This window comes from Chiloscyllium punctatum, chromosome 25 (genome assembly GCF_047496795.1).
Source record: "Chiloscyllium punctatum isolate Juve2018m chromosome 25, sChiPun1.3, whole genome shotgun sequence".
NCBI lineage: Eukaryota > Metazoa > Chordata > Chondrichthyes > Orectolobiformes > Hemiscylliidae > Chiloscyllium > Chiloscyllium punctatum.
This window is the reverse complement of record NC_092763.1, coordinates 32,506,998-32,526,002: the sequence shown is the minus strand read 5'-3', so window position 1 is coordinate 32,526,002 and position 19,005 is coordinate 32,506,998. Positions and strand designations below refer to the sequence as shown.

At 42.1% G+C, this 19,005-nt stretch overlaps 1 protein-coding gene across 2 annotated transcripts in view; it reads right to left on the bottom strand.

Annotated features, from left to right (window-relative positions):
• pla2g12a (phospholipase A2, group XIIA) overlaps positions 1-19,005 on the bottom strand; it is a 31,540-nt gene that overhangs the window by 10,100 nt on the left and 2,435 nt on the right. For both annotated transcript variants that reach the window (XM_072594952.1, XM_072594953.1), the window contains exons 2-3: positions 6,617-7,119; positions 55-131 (exon numbers count right to left, since the gene is read on the bottom strand). In XM_072594952.1, coding sequence (XP_072451053.1) covers positions 55-131; positions 6,617-6,815 — 276 coding nt within the window. In that variant the 5' untranslated portion in view covers positions 6,816-7,119. The remainder of the gene's footprint in view (positions 1-54; positions 132-6,616; positions 7,120-19,005) is intronic.

Here is a 19,005-nt window from a genome sequence, read left to right as displayed (position 1 = left end):
TTAATGAAATTAAGAAAGGTGCAAGATGCAAATCTTTGACAAAGTATAACTTACATGAACTCCAAACATTGGAGAGCCACATCCATTGGGTGGAGGAGGCTTATAATTGGAGCGAGGAGTTGGCTTAGATCCTGTAAAGAAAAATAGAAGTTTAGTATTAGCAATTTTTGAGAAGATCTGTAGCTCAGGTTGATGATACAAGTTAGCTTGCGGAGTTTGAAGGTTTGTTTTCAGACATTTCGTCACCACACTAGGTAACATCAGTGAGAGTCTCTGGTGAAGCGCTGCTGGTATTTCCCACCTCGAGAATTATAGGTCTTGGTTTCTTAAGGTGGGTGATGTCATTTCTGGTTCTTTCTTTCAAGGCAAGGGTCTAAATCGATGTGTTTATTGATGGAGTTCTGGTTGGAATGCCATACCTCTAAGAATTCTCATGTGTGTCTTTGATTCACCTGTCCTAGGATGTGTGCATTGTCCCAATCAAAGTGGTGTCCTTCTTTTGTCTGTATGTATAGAAACTAGTGATAGTGGGTCATGTCTTTTGGTGGCCAGTTAGTGTTCATGTGTCCTGGTGGCAAGTTTCATGCTAGTTTGTCCGATTCAGGTTTTCTTAAAACTCTTACATGTAACATAGACAAAGGAGAACCAGAGAATGTGCTGTATTTGGATTGTCAGAAGATTTTTGGTAAGGTCTCACACAGGAGGTTAATAAATAAAGTTGAAGCACAAAGGATTTGATGAAATGTACTAGTATGGATTGAGAATTGATTGATAGACTGAAAGCAGAGGGTAGGAATAAACAAAGCACTCTCAGGATGGCAGGCTATTACTAGTGGAATACCACAACTATCAGTGCTAAGTCCACAGCTTTTTATACATATAAAATCAATTATTTGGATGTGGCAATCAATTGTATTACTTTTGATGATACCAAAATGTGATGAGGATACAAGGAGGCTTCAAGGGAACTTGGACAGGCCAAGTAAATGGACTAGAATATGGTAGATGCAATATAATCAGATGAAGTTATTAACTTTGACTGAAAAAAGCCAGAATATTTCTTAAGTTGTAAAGGGTTTTGGTGTCCAAAGGTGATCTTAGAGACATGATATTTTCATCAACCTGTTTAGATGTGTAATGACACACCTCTGGAGCAGATGGAACTTGAACTTGGGCTCATTAATAAAAGGCACTAGTAACAAGAAAGATGAAAAACTCCAGGCAGATGTTAAGGAACCAGTAAAACAATCGCAAGCAGGTCCTAAAACAGTAGTAATTTTTGGATGACTTGAAGTAAAATGTATTAATATCCAACTGGGAGATAGAGCAGACAAAAGTGTGGCTGAAGAGATGGCACACAAGGAAAATCTTCACAGCTCCTGGGCTTTTGGGAACAGTTATGGCAGTGCTGGGACCAATGCAGACTTAAACATATTTGGAAACAGTTGTTGTGGAGAAAGTGAGGACTGCAAATGCTGGCGATCAGAGCTGAAAATGTGTTGCTGGAAAAGCGCAGCAGGTCGGGCAGCATCCAAGGAACAGGAGAATCGACGTTTCGGGCATAAGCCCTTCTTTAGGAAACAGCTGTTGTGTGACAGTTTGCTGATTCTGTTGAGGAAGATTTCCACAAACCTATCGGGACAATGGTGCCAAGACATAGCATTGGAAAAGAGAAGGTAGATACAGAAAAGTACTGAGACAAAAAGCACAAGAATAAGAAGTTGCAATGGTGAGCTCAGACCAAGTAAGAATGCAATAAGATGCAAATAATGTTTACGGTGCACTTATGTAGACAATCGAAACATAATAAATAAGGTTGGTGAGACAGAAGCACAGATCACTGCATGTAATATACAATGACATGCAATACAAGATCTGGTTTTAAAAAGGCAGCTTTGACATTAAATATTCCTAAATCAATAGGATCCAGAAAAGACATTTCGAAAAAAAGAAAAGAAGTGGGAGAGGGATCAAGGACAAAATCTATTTGATTACAATTAAGCAAGGGTGAAATTGTGAATTTACTAGGCAGAATCATCCAAACTGCTCTTTGCTTTCCAATATGGAGGTGGAGTAGGATGCTTCTGCCAGAGCTCATCTGCTGCATTCACTTCTTTTCCTTTTCTTTTTCCCTTTTGTGTTTGCTTTTCTCTTCTTTCTTCTTGGTAACATCCCAAATTGCTGGCCTCAGCGCAGATTTGAAAACCCCACCTCAATGCCGACCCGACAAGATGTCCTCTTGGCCCAGTGTGGCAGTCTCCCAGCCTGGCAATCTCTCAACAGTTCAACATAGCAGTCTCTCAGCAGCCCGTGGTGGTCTTTTGACCCTGTGTGGCCTCAGTGTGAGCCTCCAGCCCTGAGGTGATTCAAGGCCCAGTGCAGTGTAAAGGCAAGGTGCCTTTGTGGCCTGGGTCGGAAAGACTGTTAGTTTGAACTTTTTATTTCTCTACTTTTCTAATTTACTCCTATCATCTGTAATGCTGGACTTTTTATTTCTTTATTTTTAATTTTTTTTTCCTAAGAGCTTGTACTGAAGAATTTATATCTAGGTGCCTTGTACATAAGATGGTGCCATAAGTGGCAACTTGTAAATTTTTCACCGTACCCATTTGAGTATGTGACAAAAAAGCGAATTCAATTTAATGCGATTCTTAGATGCTGACATTTGCCCAGAGGGCCAGAGAATTGCAATATTACCCCCATCTTCAAAAAAAGGGATCGAAGCCCAAGAAGTGCAGGCCGGCTCGTTTAAATGTGGTGGTGGAAAAGCTTTTAGAAATGATAATCTGGGACACAATTTACAAGTTACCAGGACAATTGTGGATTAATTAAGAAAAGCTAAAACAAATGTTTAGCCAACTTGCTGAGAACTTTGAAGAAGTAACAAGGAGAATTGATTAGGATAACGTGATTGATGTGGTATGTACAGATTGGCAAAAAGGTAAATTGAAAAAAAAAAGCAATGCTGAATCCTACAGAATAAAAAGGTACAGCCACAGCATGGGTTCAAAATTGGGTGAGTGACAGGGAATAAAGTAGTGGTGATTAATTGTTAGTCATCTGGAGGAAAGTGTACAGTGGATTTCTCAAGGGGTCAGTTAGTCCTAGTAAAACTGCCTTTCTTATTAGTACACAAGGTGTGGCTCAATGTGTATGGCACAATTTCAAAGTTTATAGATAGCAAAAACTTGGAAATCTTGTTAACTAAGATGGTCACAATACACCTCACGAAGCTGATGGAATGGGCAGACAAGTCGTAGATAATTTTGATGCAGGAAAGGGTGAAGTGATACAATCTGGTAGGAAGTAAGCAATATGAAGTAAAAGATAAAATACTAAAAGGAATGGAACAAAGAAAGAATTTATTCAAAAGGCGACAAAATAGTCAGCAGGCAAGTGTCTATCAATGTTATTTAAATAGTTTACAGAAGACATTAGATAAAATCCCTCAGAAGAGGCCACAAGCTAAACTTGAAGCTTGGGGAACTGAAGGTATTGATCTGGTTAGAAATCTGGCAAGTGGCAGGAAACAGAGTAGATACTTCAACTGGCAGGATGTGGGTAGTGTTGTGTCACAGGGATCTTTAATAGAATTAAACCATTCATCATATGTATTCACCATTTCGGTGATGGAATATGCCACACATCAAAACTTGTCATTGATTCAAAGATAAGTGGCACTGTTAAGTATTGCAGATAATTATATATATTGAGCTTGATAAAGTAGGTAGAGTTCATGCTTCAATTATACAAAGCCTGGGTGAGATCACACCTGGTGTACTGAATATATTGAATACATTTATTCAAGTTGGCACAAAAAGAGTAAGAAAATAAGCAAAGGCCTGGAATCAAAAGTTAAAACTGTCCGTTTTCTTCTAAAGAATGCCATACCATTCACATTCACGACTTTTTCCTGGTGTTCAGATAAATTCCAGAATAGCAGAATAATGTAGCAGAATTAGCAATAAAAAGGTGTCACATCACTCATTACACATTATGAATAACAAATACACTTGTAACTGTCACTCAGACAGATAAAATTCCACACCTTCAGCACAAAACTTGCATATTCATCAACCAGAGGCAGTACCTCCCAAGTATACTGTACAGCAATCTCTACCTACGCTGCGGTTCTTTCAGAAAAACAACTTGCTGTGTGGGCGACATGAGTCTCATGGGCTCAGATTCATTATTTTTACATAACTAAGCAGGTAGGAAATCCTAACCAGCATGGCATTTTTCATTGCCTAGCAACAAGAACCAAAGGCATTGCAGTAGGACAGTTAGCTCATCGCTGACAGAGGAGTACAAGATTGAGAAAACAGGAGTTTTTTTTAAAAAGTACACTTCCTACAAAATGTGTTTACTCCAGGCAAATAAAAAGTGCACCCTCCCATACACAGAAATTAAATCGTGTTTATAAACATCTGCTAAAATAGTATACTGAACTTTCATTTATCACTTATTCAAGCATCAATGCTTTACAAAAATGTTGTAAACAATGCTTTGTGGTTTCAATACAGGTTATAAATCATACAAAGCTGTACTTTTTACCTTTGTTAATTATTCTACTCTTAACCAGGTCACTCTGTGTTACCGTGACCAACTTGGCTAAAGACAGGTGATTTCAAAACAGCTTAAAGAGTAGGAGAGGGATATGTTAGCAAACATGTAACCGGTCATTGCATTAAAAATATCTAACTTGGCTCTTAACCGGTCATTGCATTAAAAATATCTAACTTGGCTCTTATGATTATAATCTGTCTATTGTATTCTGACCAATCTGAATCTGTTATAATTAATCAATTGATCAGGATCAAGTGTAACTAACACTGTGAATAAAAAAACAAAACAAAAGAATTGCTAGAAATCTGAAACAAAAATAAAAACAGCTGGAAAACTCCGCAGGTCTGGCAGCAACTATGGAAAGAGAAACACAGTTTTTGGACTCAAAACTTAAACTCTGTTTCTCTCCCACAGATACTGCCAGACCAACTGTGTTTCTCCAGCTTTTTTTTATTTCAGATTTCCACATTGACAACACTTTGCAATATTTTAAAGATATTTCACTAAAGTACTTCATCCAACATATCAAATGTAGCATCTAGTTTTGTCTGAATGCACAACTAATTCAACTAATTGGTCAAGTTTTGCAACTTCTCCATCTCTTTATATAAAGCATCATCCTTCTGTGATGACCTAGTAACTCGGATGGGATAAACATCTCAAAATTGGAATAAATTTTAAATCAATCCTGACCTACTTTGCTCACTAGTTAAAACGTGAGGTTTAGAAATCACACAAACCTGACTCCCAATTTTAAACTGTGTTTTTAATAGCACACTTCTCAAATTGCACAGTAGCATCCAAAAAGGATCTCATCTGCAAGGACATTTCAATATAATTCCATCCATGCACCAAAGCTATCTTCTATCTAGTATCACAGAATAAAGTCTATATTCCCTCAAAATAAGTTTCTTCATGGTGCATCTCTTGCAAATTCATCTTCTCGAATATTGGCACTGATAATGTCATTTCCAGGAGGATTTCTATCGCTAGTTCAGTTACATGACTAGTCTTTATTTCTCTATCTAATCTACTGAAGCCTCTGTCGTCCCTTCCACACTTACGTTGAGAGGGAATACCACTAAGGCATTTTCCATTTATACTATTGGAAATTCTTTCTTATGATCAGTTGCTGGACTCACTATAAGTGTTTGTAAAGCTTTTTATTGCTTTCTGTTTTCATCCCATTCTGTCAGCCCACAAATCATACTTCTCAGCCATCACCCTGAACATTCAAATAGTATTTAAACCTGCTCATGGGCTGTGGAGGCCAAGTCATTGAGTGCCTTTAAGACAGAGATAGCTAGGTTCTCTATTAGGAAGGCGATCAAGGGTTATGGATAGACAGCAGGAGGTTTGAGAAACTATCTGCTGTGATCAAATGGCAGAGCAGACACAATGGGCTGAGTGGTCTAATTTTGCACATTTCATATGGTGTCATGATCTTAACCCATAATTGCCATACTCCTTTATTCTGGGCCTTTTGGGAAGATAATGCCACCAGAATAGCCGCCTGGGTAATTGTTGTCTGGATGTGATAACTGTCATGCGTCCTGATCTTTGTAATTGTTTCAAATTAATTGCGAGAATGAGCCTGGACAGACTGAATGCCACATTTGACGAGAACAGTCTTATCACTCGTTTTTATCAGGACAATCTAATTCTCAATGACACTGAATAATAAACTTTCTGAATATAACTCTGTTTCAGATGATTTAATGCAATGCCTAAATAAGGTGAGAAAGCTATTCATGTAACTTGGTGACGATTGGCATTTTTCTTTCTTACCTTATCACCCAACGTCAGAAAACCTTGTCTAATGCAGGTCAGAAACATCTGATGGCACATCAGAATGACTTGACTTGGTAAACTGTGGATTAATAGATTTCCCAAAAATAATTGCCTTACTTCAAAGAAAGTTTACTCAACAGCATAGATATCTCAGTAATGACGCATCAGAACTTACAAAACGGTTTACCCCTCTATTTTACATAGAATTACAACATCCTAGAGACTTCAAAGTTTTGTAATTCATATACATTTTACTCACCATCGCTGCATTTGTACTTGCAGATCCCATCTTCTCCACCGAGTAAATCCAGTGCTGCATTTAGATACATATCAATTTTATGAATTCCGTTACGAATTGTTTTCAGCTTCCCCATCCAGTCTTTGTAGTGTGTCACTTCTGAATGGTACCCATGACTCTTCAAAATAATTCCCACAAGCACATAGACAAGCAAATGCATGCTCAATGGAAACTCTGCACTGAAACTCTTTTCACTTCAGGTTTTTGGGTGAAATATAAAATACTATTGCAAAGGTTCATTGGCATTACAAATTTTAAAAATGGTCAGTTAGTGATTTCAGTATCAGGGTAATTTAGAGTGTTCAGACTTCACTGGTTACTAAACTTTTGACTGTTGTAGATAGATATTCTTCTGGGAACTGTTCCAGGACTGTCATGCTGTACAAGTGTCAGTGTTGGTCACATGGATGAGAACAGCAAGCCAAATTGGATGAAAGTATCACATCTGTCGCACTTTTGCAAATCTAGAATGGGCAAGAGGGAGAAAAAGAAAAGAGGGCTTATGAAATCAAATTTATACAAAATATATTATTTAAATTCAAAGTTCAAATTTCATAACCACAAATTCCATTGGTTCATAACAGAAACAAATGCTAGTCCTTGACGTTGAAGGCATGAAATATTTGCTGTGTGTTATGTATTTTGGCATTAAAAAGTATAATGTTGTAAAAGTACAACACAGGGTATTAGATTTCCCTGTGCAATTACTAAAAAAAAAGCAATCTACTCCCAACTTTAATAATTCTTTATTACAGTAGCAATGATGAAACGAACAAACATAACTGAGTATAGGATTTGGGAAGTCATAGGCAAAAGTGAGGACCGCAGATGCTGGAAAAGCACAGCAGGTGAGGCAGCATCCGAGTCGTCGGAAAATCGACGTTTTGGGCAAAAGCCCTTCATTAGGGCTAAAGGCAGGGAGCCTCCAGGATGGAGAGATAAATGTGGGGGGGGGGGGGGGGGAATGAAAGAGAAAGAGAGACTGGGGAGAAGATTGAGGCTGTACCGGACATTGGTGAGGCCTCTTCTGGTGTACTATATCCAGTTCTAGTCACCCAGTTTAAGGATATTAAGCTGGAGAGGGTTCAGAAGAAATATACCATGTTGCCAGCAGTGGAATATTTAAGTGATAAAGTAAGGCTGGATAGGCTGGGAGTACTTTCACTGGAGTGTAGGAGGTTCAATGGCTAGAAGTTTATAAAATAATTAGGGGTATACATAGAGTTAATGGTCGTTGTCTTTTCATCGGATGGGGGATTTCAAGATTGGAGGCATATTTTTAAGGTGAGAGGTGAGAGGTGAGAGATTTTTTAAAAAGGCATGGGGGCAATTTATTTTTACACAAAGGGTAGTTTGTGTGTGGAATGAACTTCCTGAGGAAGTGGTGGTTGCGAGTACAATTGCAACGTTTAAAAGACATTTGGACAATGACATGAATAGCTGAAAATGTGTCGCTGGAAAAGCGCAGCAGGTCAGGCAGCATCCAAGAAGCAGGAGAATCGACGTTTCGGGCATGAGCCCTTCTTCAGAAATGAGGAGAGTATGCCAAGCAGGCTAAGATAAAAGGTAGGGAGGAGGGACTTGGGGGAGGGGAGTTGGAAATGCGATAGGTGGAAGGAGGTTAAGGTGAGGGTGATAGGCCGGAGTGGGGGTGGGGCGGAGAGGTCAGGAAGAAAATTGCAGGTTAGGAAGGTGGTGCTGAGTTCGAGGGTTGGGACTGAGACAAGGTGGGGGGAGGGGAAATGAGGAAACTGGAGAAATCGGAGTTCGTCCCTTGTTGGAGGGTTCCTAGGCGGAAGATGAGGCGCTCTTCCTCCAGCCGTCGTGTCGCTATGGTCTGGCAATGGAGGAGTCCAAGGACCTGCATGTCCTTGGTGGAGTGGGAGGGGGAATTGAAGTGTTGAGCCATGGGGTGGTTGGGTTGGTTGGTCCGGATGTCCCAAAGGTGTTCTCTGGAACGTTTCAGAGAACACCTCTGGGACACCCGGACCAACCAACCCAACCACCCCGTGGCTCAACACTTCAATTCCCCCTCCCACTCCACCAAGGACATGCAGGTCCTTGGACTCCTCCATTGCCAGACCATAGCGACACGACGACTGGAGGAAGAGCGCCTCATCTTCCGCCTAGGAACCCTCCAACAAGAGACAAACTCAGATTTCTCCAGTTTCCTCATTTCCCCTCCCCCCACCTTGTCTCAGTCCCAACCCTCGAACTCAGCACCACCTTCCTAACCTGCAATCTTCTTCCTGACCTCTCCGCGCCCACCCCCACTCCGGCCTATCACCCTCACCTTAACCTCCTTCCACCTATCGCATTTCCAATGCCCCTCCCCCAAGTCCCTCCTCCCTACTTTTTATCTTAGCCTGCTTGGCACACTCTCCTCATTTCTGAAGAAGGGCTCATGCCCGAAACGTCGATTCTCCTGCTTCTTGGATGCTGCCTGACCTGCTGCGCTTTTCTAGCGACACATTTTCAGCTCTGATCTCCAGCATCTGCAGTCCTCACTTTCTCCTAGAATGACATGAATAGGAAAGGTTTGAAGGGATATGAGCCAGGGAGAAGGCAGGTGAGACTAGTTTGGTTTGGGATTATGGTTGACTTGGACTGGGAGGTCTGAAGGGTCAGTTTCTGTGATGTATGACTCTAAGACAGAAATCATGCAAACATACATATGAGCAAAGAGCAAGGGTAGGTCACTTGGCCCTTCAAACCTGCTCCACTATTCAATAATATCATGGCTGATCTGATTTTAACCTCACCACTACACTCCTGTATGTCCCTCATGATCTTTCATTCCCATGCATCATCAAATCATAAAAAAATCTGATTCGCACTTCATCTGTCTGAAGTACCACAATTACTGAGAACATAGAACAGATTGGAGCATATAGATGTAGGACAAGGAGTAGATCATTCAGCCCTGAAGGTTGTTCTGTCATTGTACAGGATCATCATAATTCCATGCAATTGTCTTGACTCCATATCTCTTAATATCCTAAGCTAGCAAAAAGTAATCGATCTCAAACTTATACATGATGAATTCAGCTAACACTTACTGCTTCTTGCAGGAGGGAATTTTACAATGTGCGTGAAGACGTGTTTCCTAACTTCTCCCCTGAACAGCTTGTCTCTGATTCTAAAGATCATGCTTTCCTAACAGGAGTAGCAACCCACAAACAGATAAAAGTTTCCCTTTTAGTCTAACGATTATTTTCAAAATCCTAAATACTTCAATTAAATTTCGCTCTATTCCAGTGGATACAAACCTAATCTGTATCATCTCTCATAAGCCAACTCTTGGAGCCCTGGTAATAGCCGCAGAATCACAGATTATGACAGTGCAGAATTAAGTCATTCAGACCCAGCTCTCTGAATAAGGATAGATAATCTGCACAATACACCTTCCAAAAACCAATATATCCTGAAGTGTGCTTTTTTGGAGCTGTATTCCAAGTGTAGTCCAATCAGAATTTGATACAACTTCAGCAAAATTTCCTTCCTCTCCTTTTTATTCAGGGGACTAGAATTCAAAGATTGATATTTCATTACCCATTTTAATTATTTTTGATCCTGTTCCCTGCATTTAACAGTCTACATACACAGACAACTATACCTCTTCAGACCTCCACTCATTTACCAAACATTCAAATCCATCCTATTTTTACTCTGAATATAAATTTTACAACAGTCATAGAGAAGAACAGCACAGGAACAGACCCTTCAGTCCAACTCGTCCATACTGATCAGATATCCTAACCTAATCTAGACCCGTTTGCCAGCACTTGGCCCATATCACTCTTCCTATTCATATACCCATTCAGATGCCTTTTAAATGCTACAATTGTGCCAGTCTCCACTCCTTCCATACATTCACCACCCTCTGCGTAAAATATTTGCCCCTTAGGTCCCTTTTATATCTTTCTCCTCTCACCCTAAACCTATGGCCTCTAGTTCTGGACTCCCGCACCCCCCACCCCTGGGAAAAGACCTTGTCTGTTTATCCTATCCATGCCCCTCATGATTTCATAAACCTCTATAAAGGTCATCCTTCAGTCTGACACTCCAGGTAAAACAATCTCAGCCTATTCAGCCTCTCCCTATAGCTCAAACCCTCCAACCCTGGCAACATCCTTGTAAATCATTTCTGAACCCTTTCAAGTTTCACAACACCCTTCCGATAGGAAGGAGACCAGAAATGCACGCATTATCCCAAAAGTGGCCTAACCAATGTCCTGTACAGCCACAACATGAGCTCCCAACTCCTATACTCAATGCTCTGACTAATAAAGGAAAGCTTACCAAATGCCACCTTCATTATCCTGCCTACCTGCGACTCCACTTTCAAGGAGCTATGAACCTGCACTCCAAGGTCTCTTTGTTCAGCAACACTCCCCAGGACCTTACCATTAAGTGTGTAAGTTCTGCTGATTTGCTTTTCTAAAATGCAGCACCTCAAATTTATCTAAATTAAACTCCATCTGCCACTCCTCAGCCCATTGGCCCATCTGATCAAGATCCCAGCTTACTCTGAAGTAATCTTCTTCACTGTCCACTACACCTCCAATTTTGGTGTCATCTGCAAACTTATTAATTATACCTCTATATTCACATGCAAATCATGTATATAAATGACGAAAAGTAGTGGACCCAGCACCGATCCTTGTGGCACTCCACTGGTCACAGGCCTCCAGTCTGAAAAGAACCCTCTGTCTTTGACCATTGAGCCAGTTGCTAGTCCTCCCTGTTATCCATGAGCCATAGCTAATTTTACAATGAGCATTCAGTAATCATATGTCTCGGATTGGTAACGATTGTGGTTTTGAATTAAACAGTACATTCAAAAACAGTCTAGAAATGTCGATAAAAGCAAAACCAGAAGTTCCAAAATAGGAGTAAGTCAATTTTCCCAACTTCATTTTACAGCGTGAAATGTCCATTTTTACACTGAAAATTATCACAACTCAAATTATGGCTCTCCCTTCATTTAGCCTGCTCCACACTGAATGATAGATTTGATATAAAATGTTTACCCTAATGTTATTAGATTTTTGCTCGAGATAAAGGATGTGAAACACCTAATGAGGCAATAAAACAAAAAAATTAAATAAACATTTGTTTCCATAACCAATCTGCTGTCTCTGGTCAGAAGCTCATTTTGCCCCTCCTCCGTTGCTTCTATCAATCAGGCCTTTCAGTAATGTCATTCCCACAATGTAAGCCTTGCTGTCTAGATTCATTTGCCTTCCAATATCTTGGCTCATTTTCATGTTAGGGTTTTTAAGTTTATTTTTGTTTTTTGTGTCTATCTGCCTCTCCTCGCCCTTCTCCTGAAAGACCTAGACATTTCAATATGTTAAGGATAAAACAAAAGTCCTTTGGATTCCTCTTGCCCGCTCCCATTTTTTTTCAAAATTACCACAGTAGTTCCACATCTGAATCAGAGAGCTGCATCACATAATCTAAACTGACACTTCAGTGTCACATTAAGAGGGTCCTGCACTTTTAAACATGCTGTTTTCTGAACAAGAGTTTACAACTGAGATTTGTTATCACAAGTAGATATAAAAGATCCCATTGGCCTGAAGAATGTCCGAGCTAACAATGAGTTCTCAACTAGCATTACCAACAAAAACGCATTTATACCAATATTACAATAAACACTTGCACCAGAAACATAAATATGATTATGAGGAAGTGGTGGAGGTTAGTACAATTGCAACATTTAAAAGGCATTTGGGTGGATATATGAAAAGGAAGGGTTTGGAGGGATATGGCCGGGTGCTAGTAGATGGGACTAGATTGGGTTGGGATATCTTGTCGGCATGGACGGGTTGGACTGAAGGGTTTGTTTCCGTGCTGTACATCTCAATGACTGTAGGATTCTAAATATATATCCCGCCTGTTAAACATTCACATTTGAGAGACATTGCCATGCTCAAATCAACTGCTCTACTGTTGTCTCCTACACTGAATACAGTATACATTGAAAACACTTCATTAATTTTTAATGGGGCTATATAAATTCAAGTTTCTTAACCTAAATCTCCATCAAAATTAACAATATTATGTATGATGGATAAGGATTGATTTGAAGTCTGGGATGTCCTCTGGGGCATGTATTGGAACAATTGCAAATACTCAAAACTGGAGGTTGAACAAGGGCTGAAAAGAACATTTCAAGGATCCAACGCCCTCAAAATAGTGACAAATTGAACTCCTCTGCCCACTAACGTTGGCTGCAGCCCAAGATAGCTCAAGACCTTAATATAAATTCTGTACAAAGATCAAGAAACTGGAAAATTAGACTGAATACATCTGGTCTCCTGTATTAAAATGACAATGCACTGCAACTGAACTTTCACCTACACCCAAAACATCACCGAATACTTGCTGTTGACATGGCGAGCAATACCCATCCCTATGCATTGAATCCAAGGATATTAGCACCACCAAATATACTGCCCCCATTCTGAATGGGAGAGAAACTTCCCAATTTAATTCCTTATTTTCTCTATAGAGAGTCACTCTTCAAGAGATACTAGGTAACTTCCACACATCACCAAATTCACCACGGGATTCCTTCAACAGGCAGCAATTTGGAGAGCTAATGCATTTGTAAAAATACTTGCATATTTGAAGACAAAGGCTATGAGCAGAGAACAGGGTGGTTGGATCACTTCTAGTTGGTTCTAGCTGTTACAACATGGGGTAACCCCACCTCCCCCACCCCGCTAATTTTAAATCAACAACACAGAAAAGATTTACCCTGTTCGGTAATCTGTGAAAGTTCGAGGGGCCTAGAACTATTTAAAGTAAAAATTAACAACTTTATTTCTTGAAGTATAAAGGAGAATAATTAGCTAACAACTATTTACAACTCCTTCCTCTAACGTGTTGTTTACTTTCCCTTTATAATACTAGTCCAATAAAACCCCTGACTAAGATTTACCAAAAATTCAAATTTCAAAACCAGGCAGCTGTTGAATCTTCCCTTTATATCATCTTCTGGAGATTTTCTTCTTAAGATTTCTCTTTCACAGGTCATTGACTGATAATTGTACCTTTAAGAGAGCTGTGTTTCAGGCAGTCTGTACATGCTGGTGGCTTGGCGGTTCTCTCCCAACTGTTCACGCTTTCCCAGTCTAATACTCCAAAGCATCGGATTGTGTCATTTGCTTTTAATATTGCCAATATACTAAATTCAAAATTGATTGGGGTTTGGTTTTTTTGGGGGGGGTATAATTTAAACTGATGGACCTAATTCAAATTTGGGTGTGTCTCCAGGCAACCAACTACCCTAGCTGCTGGACCAAAGGATTACATTATATCTTGTTCAGAACACTTAGCGCTGTCAGGTAGTTCTGCAAGCTTCTAACTTTCTTAAAGATACAGTACACCCACATCTTCATAACACAGCAAAGACAATAATGGACCCAACAACTTTTGTGCCAGCTCTTTGCTATGGTTCCATAATTTTAGGTTTTGGCAAACTATTCAGTTATGAGAAGCATCACAATCATATTTCCAACTGTGTTTATTACCATGATTGTTCTTACCATAAACACAGCCTGAATTAATGTAGCACAATCATTTGCAAAATTTTTATAATTAGATCCACGAAAAACAATGTTCTAAAATTATATTGCTGAGTTGAAAAATTATCACTTGTTTATAACCTTCTTGACTTTAAATCATCTCCTTCCTAACACTTCTTTTGATTGCGTCTAATCTTGTCTTCATCACCTCCTTACTTATAGATTCATACAGCATGGAAACAAACCCTTTGCTCCAACTCATTTGCACTGCTCAGACATCCCAATCTGACCTAGTCCAAATTGCCAGTATTTCTCCCATATCCCCATAATTCATATTACCATCCAAATGCTTTTAAATATTGTAATTGTACCCAACTCCACCACTTCCTCTGGCAGCTCATTCCATACATGTACCACTCTCTGCTTGAAAAAGTTACTCTTCAGGACCTTTCTAAATCTTTCCTCCTCACCTTAAGCCTAAGCCCTCTAGTTTTGCACTCCTCCACCAGAGGAAAAAGACCTTAGTCATTCTTCCTAACTATACCCCTCATGATTTTATAAACCTCTAGAAGGTCACCCCTCAGCCTCCAACATTTCAGGGGGAAAAAAAAGCCCAGGCTATTCAGCTTCTCAAAACCTCCAGACCTGGCAACATCCTTGTAAATCTTTTCTGCACCCCCTCAAGTTCAACAAGATCCTTCCTACTAAAGATCTCTTTCTCGGCAACACTCCCCAGGGCACTACCACTAACTGTACAAGTTCTGCCCTAGTTTGCCTTACCAAAAGGCAACACATCACATGAATCCAAACTCCATCTGCCATTCCTCAGCCCATTAACCCATTGGGTACTGCGGTTTCCTACCACGATCCAAAGATGTGCAGGTCAGATGGATTAGCCCTGGGAAATGCAGAGTGCAGGGAGAGGATAGGGGGTAGAGATGCTCTTCGGAAGGACGATGTGAGCCAAATGGTCTACTTCCATACTGTAAAGATTCTAAGATTTGATCGAGGTTATTTCCCAATTTCAATTCTCTTTGACTTTCCTGTCCATCTCTCTTATCTCGTAGCACCATTCATCAGTTATAAAATATTGTTTTAAAATCTAATCACAGGCTGCATTGCAACTGACTCAAGTGTCGTATTAATTCAGACGAATCCTCTGTTTACCTAGTCAGGTGATCAGGTGCAGGCCAACACTACTTCTTCGACTAGCAACAGATTATTCGACCATTCACTCATCAATTTATTGTGTTACGACACAGTGGTGAACCCTTCTGTTAACCAAAAAAGCACTCAGAAAAGCTCACTTCACCTCATAACCTGTGAAAATATGGCGTGACAGAACTCCCAAATTCCACTATTTAAAGAAAAAATATCAAATTATTCTTTAACTCTAAAAGTGAACATTAAACAACAACTATTCAGGGATCAAGACAGCAGCAATCTAACAGGTCTGCATTGCTGAGCACTGCACCATAACTCAGGTGAAGTGGTGCTTTTACCCTCCTCTACTAAAGTATTTTGAAGGAAATCGATAGTTTAATATTCGTAAATTTGCTATGTACTCTTTTATTTAGTAAGAGATGACGACTAGAGGCAAAGGACAGAATAAATCACATTTTTAATTTCTTTGCCCATAATACCTAGTTTAATTGTTTATCATTCGCCTGTGTTTGGGGCACAGCTCTAGCTAGGAGGGGTTCTGGAGGTGTATGTGGGTAATGTGAGTGGCCCCTCTGGGCTGGGCGGGGGGGGGGGGGGAAGAAGCATCTCCCATCAAATATTTTTTATATGTTGCAATTGGTTTAGTTTGTTGGCTTTTAGTAGAGGTAGTTTTTGAAAGTATTGTTGGTGTAGTTTTAGTGTGTGTATTTTTTTTAAATTCTATGAGCCTTCATTTATTTACACTCAGCGCATTGAGGTTGGGTTTGTCCTCTCAGGGGCTCAACAGTTGTCATAGAGGGATATGGCTAAGTGTCTCCTCAAACAGTGCACCTGGAACATCAAGGGGAGTCACTCGCTGGTCAAGAGAAAAAAAGTACTTTCGAGTATCAGGAAGGAGATGGTTGATATTGCCATGTTGCAAGAAACCCATCTTGATGATAAAGACCACTTCAGTGAGCAGACAATCACATTGCTGTAAGGTAAAAACAATGACTGCAGATGCTGAAAACCAAATACTGGATTAGTGGTGCTGGAAGAGCACAGCAGTTCAGGCAGCATCCAACGAGCAGCGAAATCGACGTTTCGGGCAAAAGCCCTTCATCAGGAATAAAGGCAGTGAGCCTGAAGCATGGAGAGATAAGCTGGAGGAGGGTGGGGGTGGGGAGAGAGTAGCATAGAGTACAATGGGTGAGTGGGGGAGGAGATGAAGGTGATAGGTCAAGGAGGAGAGGGTGGAGTGGATAGGTGGAAAAGAAGATAGGCAGGTCGGACAAGTCAAGGAGACAGCAACTGAGCTGGAAGCTTGAAACGAGGATGAGGTGGGGGAAGGGGAAATGAGGAAACTGTTGAAGTCCACATTGATGCCCTGGGGTTGAAGTGTTCCGAGGTGGAAGATGAGGCGTTCTTCCTCCAGGCGTCTGGTGGTGAGGGAGCGGCGGTGAAGGAGGCCCACGACCTCCATGTCCTCGGCAGAGTGGGAGGGGGAGTTGAAATGTTGGGCCACAGGGCGGTGTGGTTGATTGGTGCGGGTGTCTCGGAGATGTTCCCTAAAGCGCTCTGCTAGGAGGCACCCAGTCTCCCCAATGTAGAGGAGACCGCATCGGGAGCAACGGATATAATAAATGATATTGGTGGATGTGCAGGTGAAACTTTGATGGATGTGGAAGGCTCCTTTAGGGCCTTGGATAGAGGTGAGGGAGGAGGTGTGGGCACAGGTTTTACAGTTCCTGCGGTGGCAGGGGAAAGTGCCAGAATGGGAGGGTGGGTCGTAGGGAGGTGTAGACCTGACCAGGTAGTCGCGGAGGGAACGGTCTTTGCGGAAGGCGGAAAGGGGTGGGGAGGGAAATATATCCCTGGTGGTGGGGTCTTTTTGGAGGTGGCGGAAATGTCGGCGGATGATTTGGTTTATGCGAAGGTTTGTAGGGTGGAAGGTGAGCACCAGGGGCGTTCTGTCCTTGTTACGGTTGGAGGGGTGGGGTCTGAGGGCGGAGGTGCGGGATGTGGACGAGATGCGTTGGAGGGCATCTTTAACCACTAATCCAGTATTTGGTTTTCAGCATCTGCAGTCATGGTTTTTACCTTGTTGATTTTAACCCTACTGCGAATCCTCTTGCAAGGATGCCTGCCTTGAAGAAGTTTTCCTCCTCTCTCTACAAGAATCTCAGGGAGTCCCTCTCCCACTGCAACTCCCAGGTCATTTCCTCTGCTCTGAAGCTCTTCAACCATGTTGTGAAATAAACTCGGTACCACAGCCACATTTGCTTCCTCAGTGCATGCCTCCGTAACCAACTCACCCCACACAGACTCCAGACCACCTTTAAACCAGCAGAGTTCGGACCCGAACAGGACAAACAGTACAGACTACAGATTCAAAAACACCAGCAACAGTTCTCCTTCAAGATGCTCCACTCCACGCTTGCAGCAATGCGCCGGCACCTAACCTCTCTCCAGTCAGTCCTGCCTCAGCTGAGGGCCACACTCTCGCAGAATTGCAAAGGACCCACTCTGTACTACATCCTCAGGAGAATTCATACTCTCAACAAACAGTATTTCAATTCCATCTCAAACATCAAAAACTGTAAGTACAACAAACTTTTATCCACCCACCTCCATAACCAGCGCTCCTCAAACATTCCAGAAGACTCCCCTGGCCTCGGAAACGCCATTAGCCATGTGGCTGACGCAGCTACCACCCCCACGCTGAGCGATGATGTCACTTCCGCTCACATCATGGCCGCTCCCACAGCCTCTTCCGGCCCTCACATCATTGCTGATACCACACGCTCAGTGACTTCCGCCACCAATACTGCCATGATCACCATCACTTCCGCCCCCACCAGCGCCACTCACCTGCATTCTGCTGACACGCCCCCCCACAGACCCCACTGTCACTATCCCCACACCCCAGAACCCCGAGGGCAACATTACCTCAGCTCACGCCTCCACCCCCATTCCCCCCACCATCACACCCACTCCAGGTACTGGCTCCGACCCCACTCCCAGCTCCACACCCACACCAGATCCCAGCTCCCGGCCCTGCCGAGTTTTCACCATCCCTCCAGACCTCCCACTCACTGAGGACGAACGATCAGTCCTCAGCAAAGGACTCACCTTCATCCCCCTCCGTCCACGCATCAATGAATTTAATACACGACGTGACATCGAACAATTCTTCCGTCGCCTCCGCCTCCAAGCTTACTTTCACAATCAGGACTCCCGCCCACCTTCCGAGGACCCCTTCGCCCACCTCCAACACACTGCATCCACCTGGACACCCCGCGCTGGCCTATTACCTGCCCTCGACCTCTTCATTTCCAACTGCCGCCGGGACATTAACTGCCTCAACCTGTCGACCCCTCCCCCACTCCAACCTCTCACCCTCACAACGCGCAGCCCTCCAATCCCTCTGCTCCAATCCCAACCTCACCATTAAGCCAGCGGATAAAGGGGACGCAGTGGTAGTCTGGCGCACTGACCTCTACACCGCTGAAGCCAAACGCCAACTCGAGGACACCTCTTCCTACTGCTCCCTCGACCATGACCCCACCCCCCATCACCAAACCATCATCTCCCAGACCATACAGAACCTCATCACCTCAGGAGATCTCCCACTCACAGCTTCCAACCTCATAGTCCAGGAACCCCGCA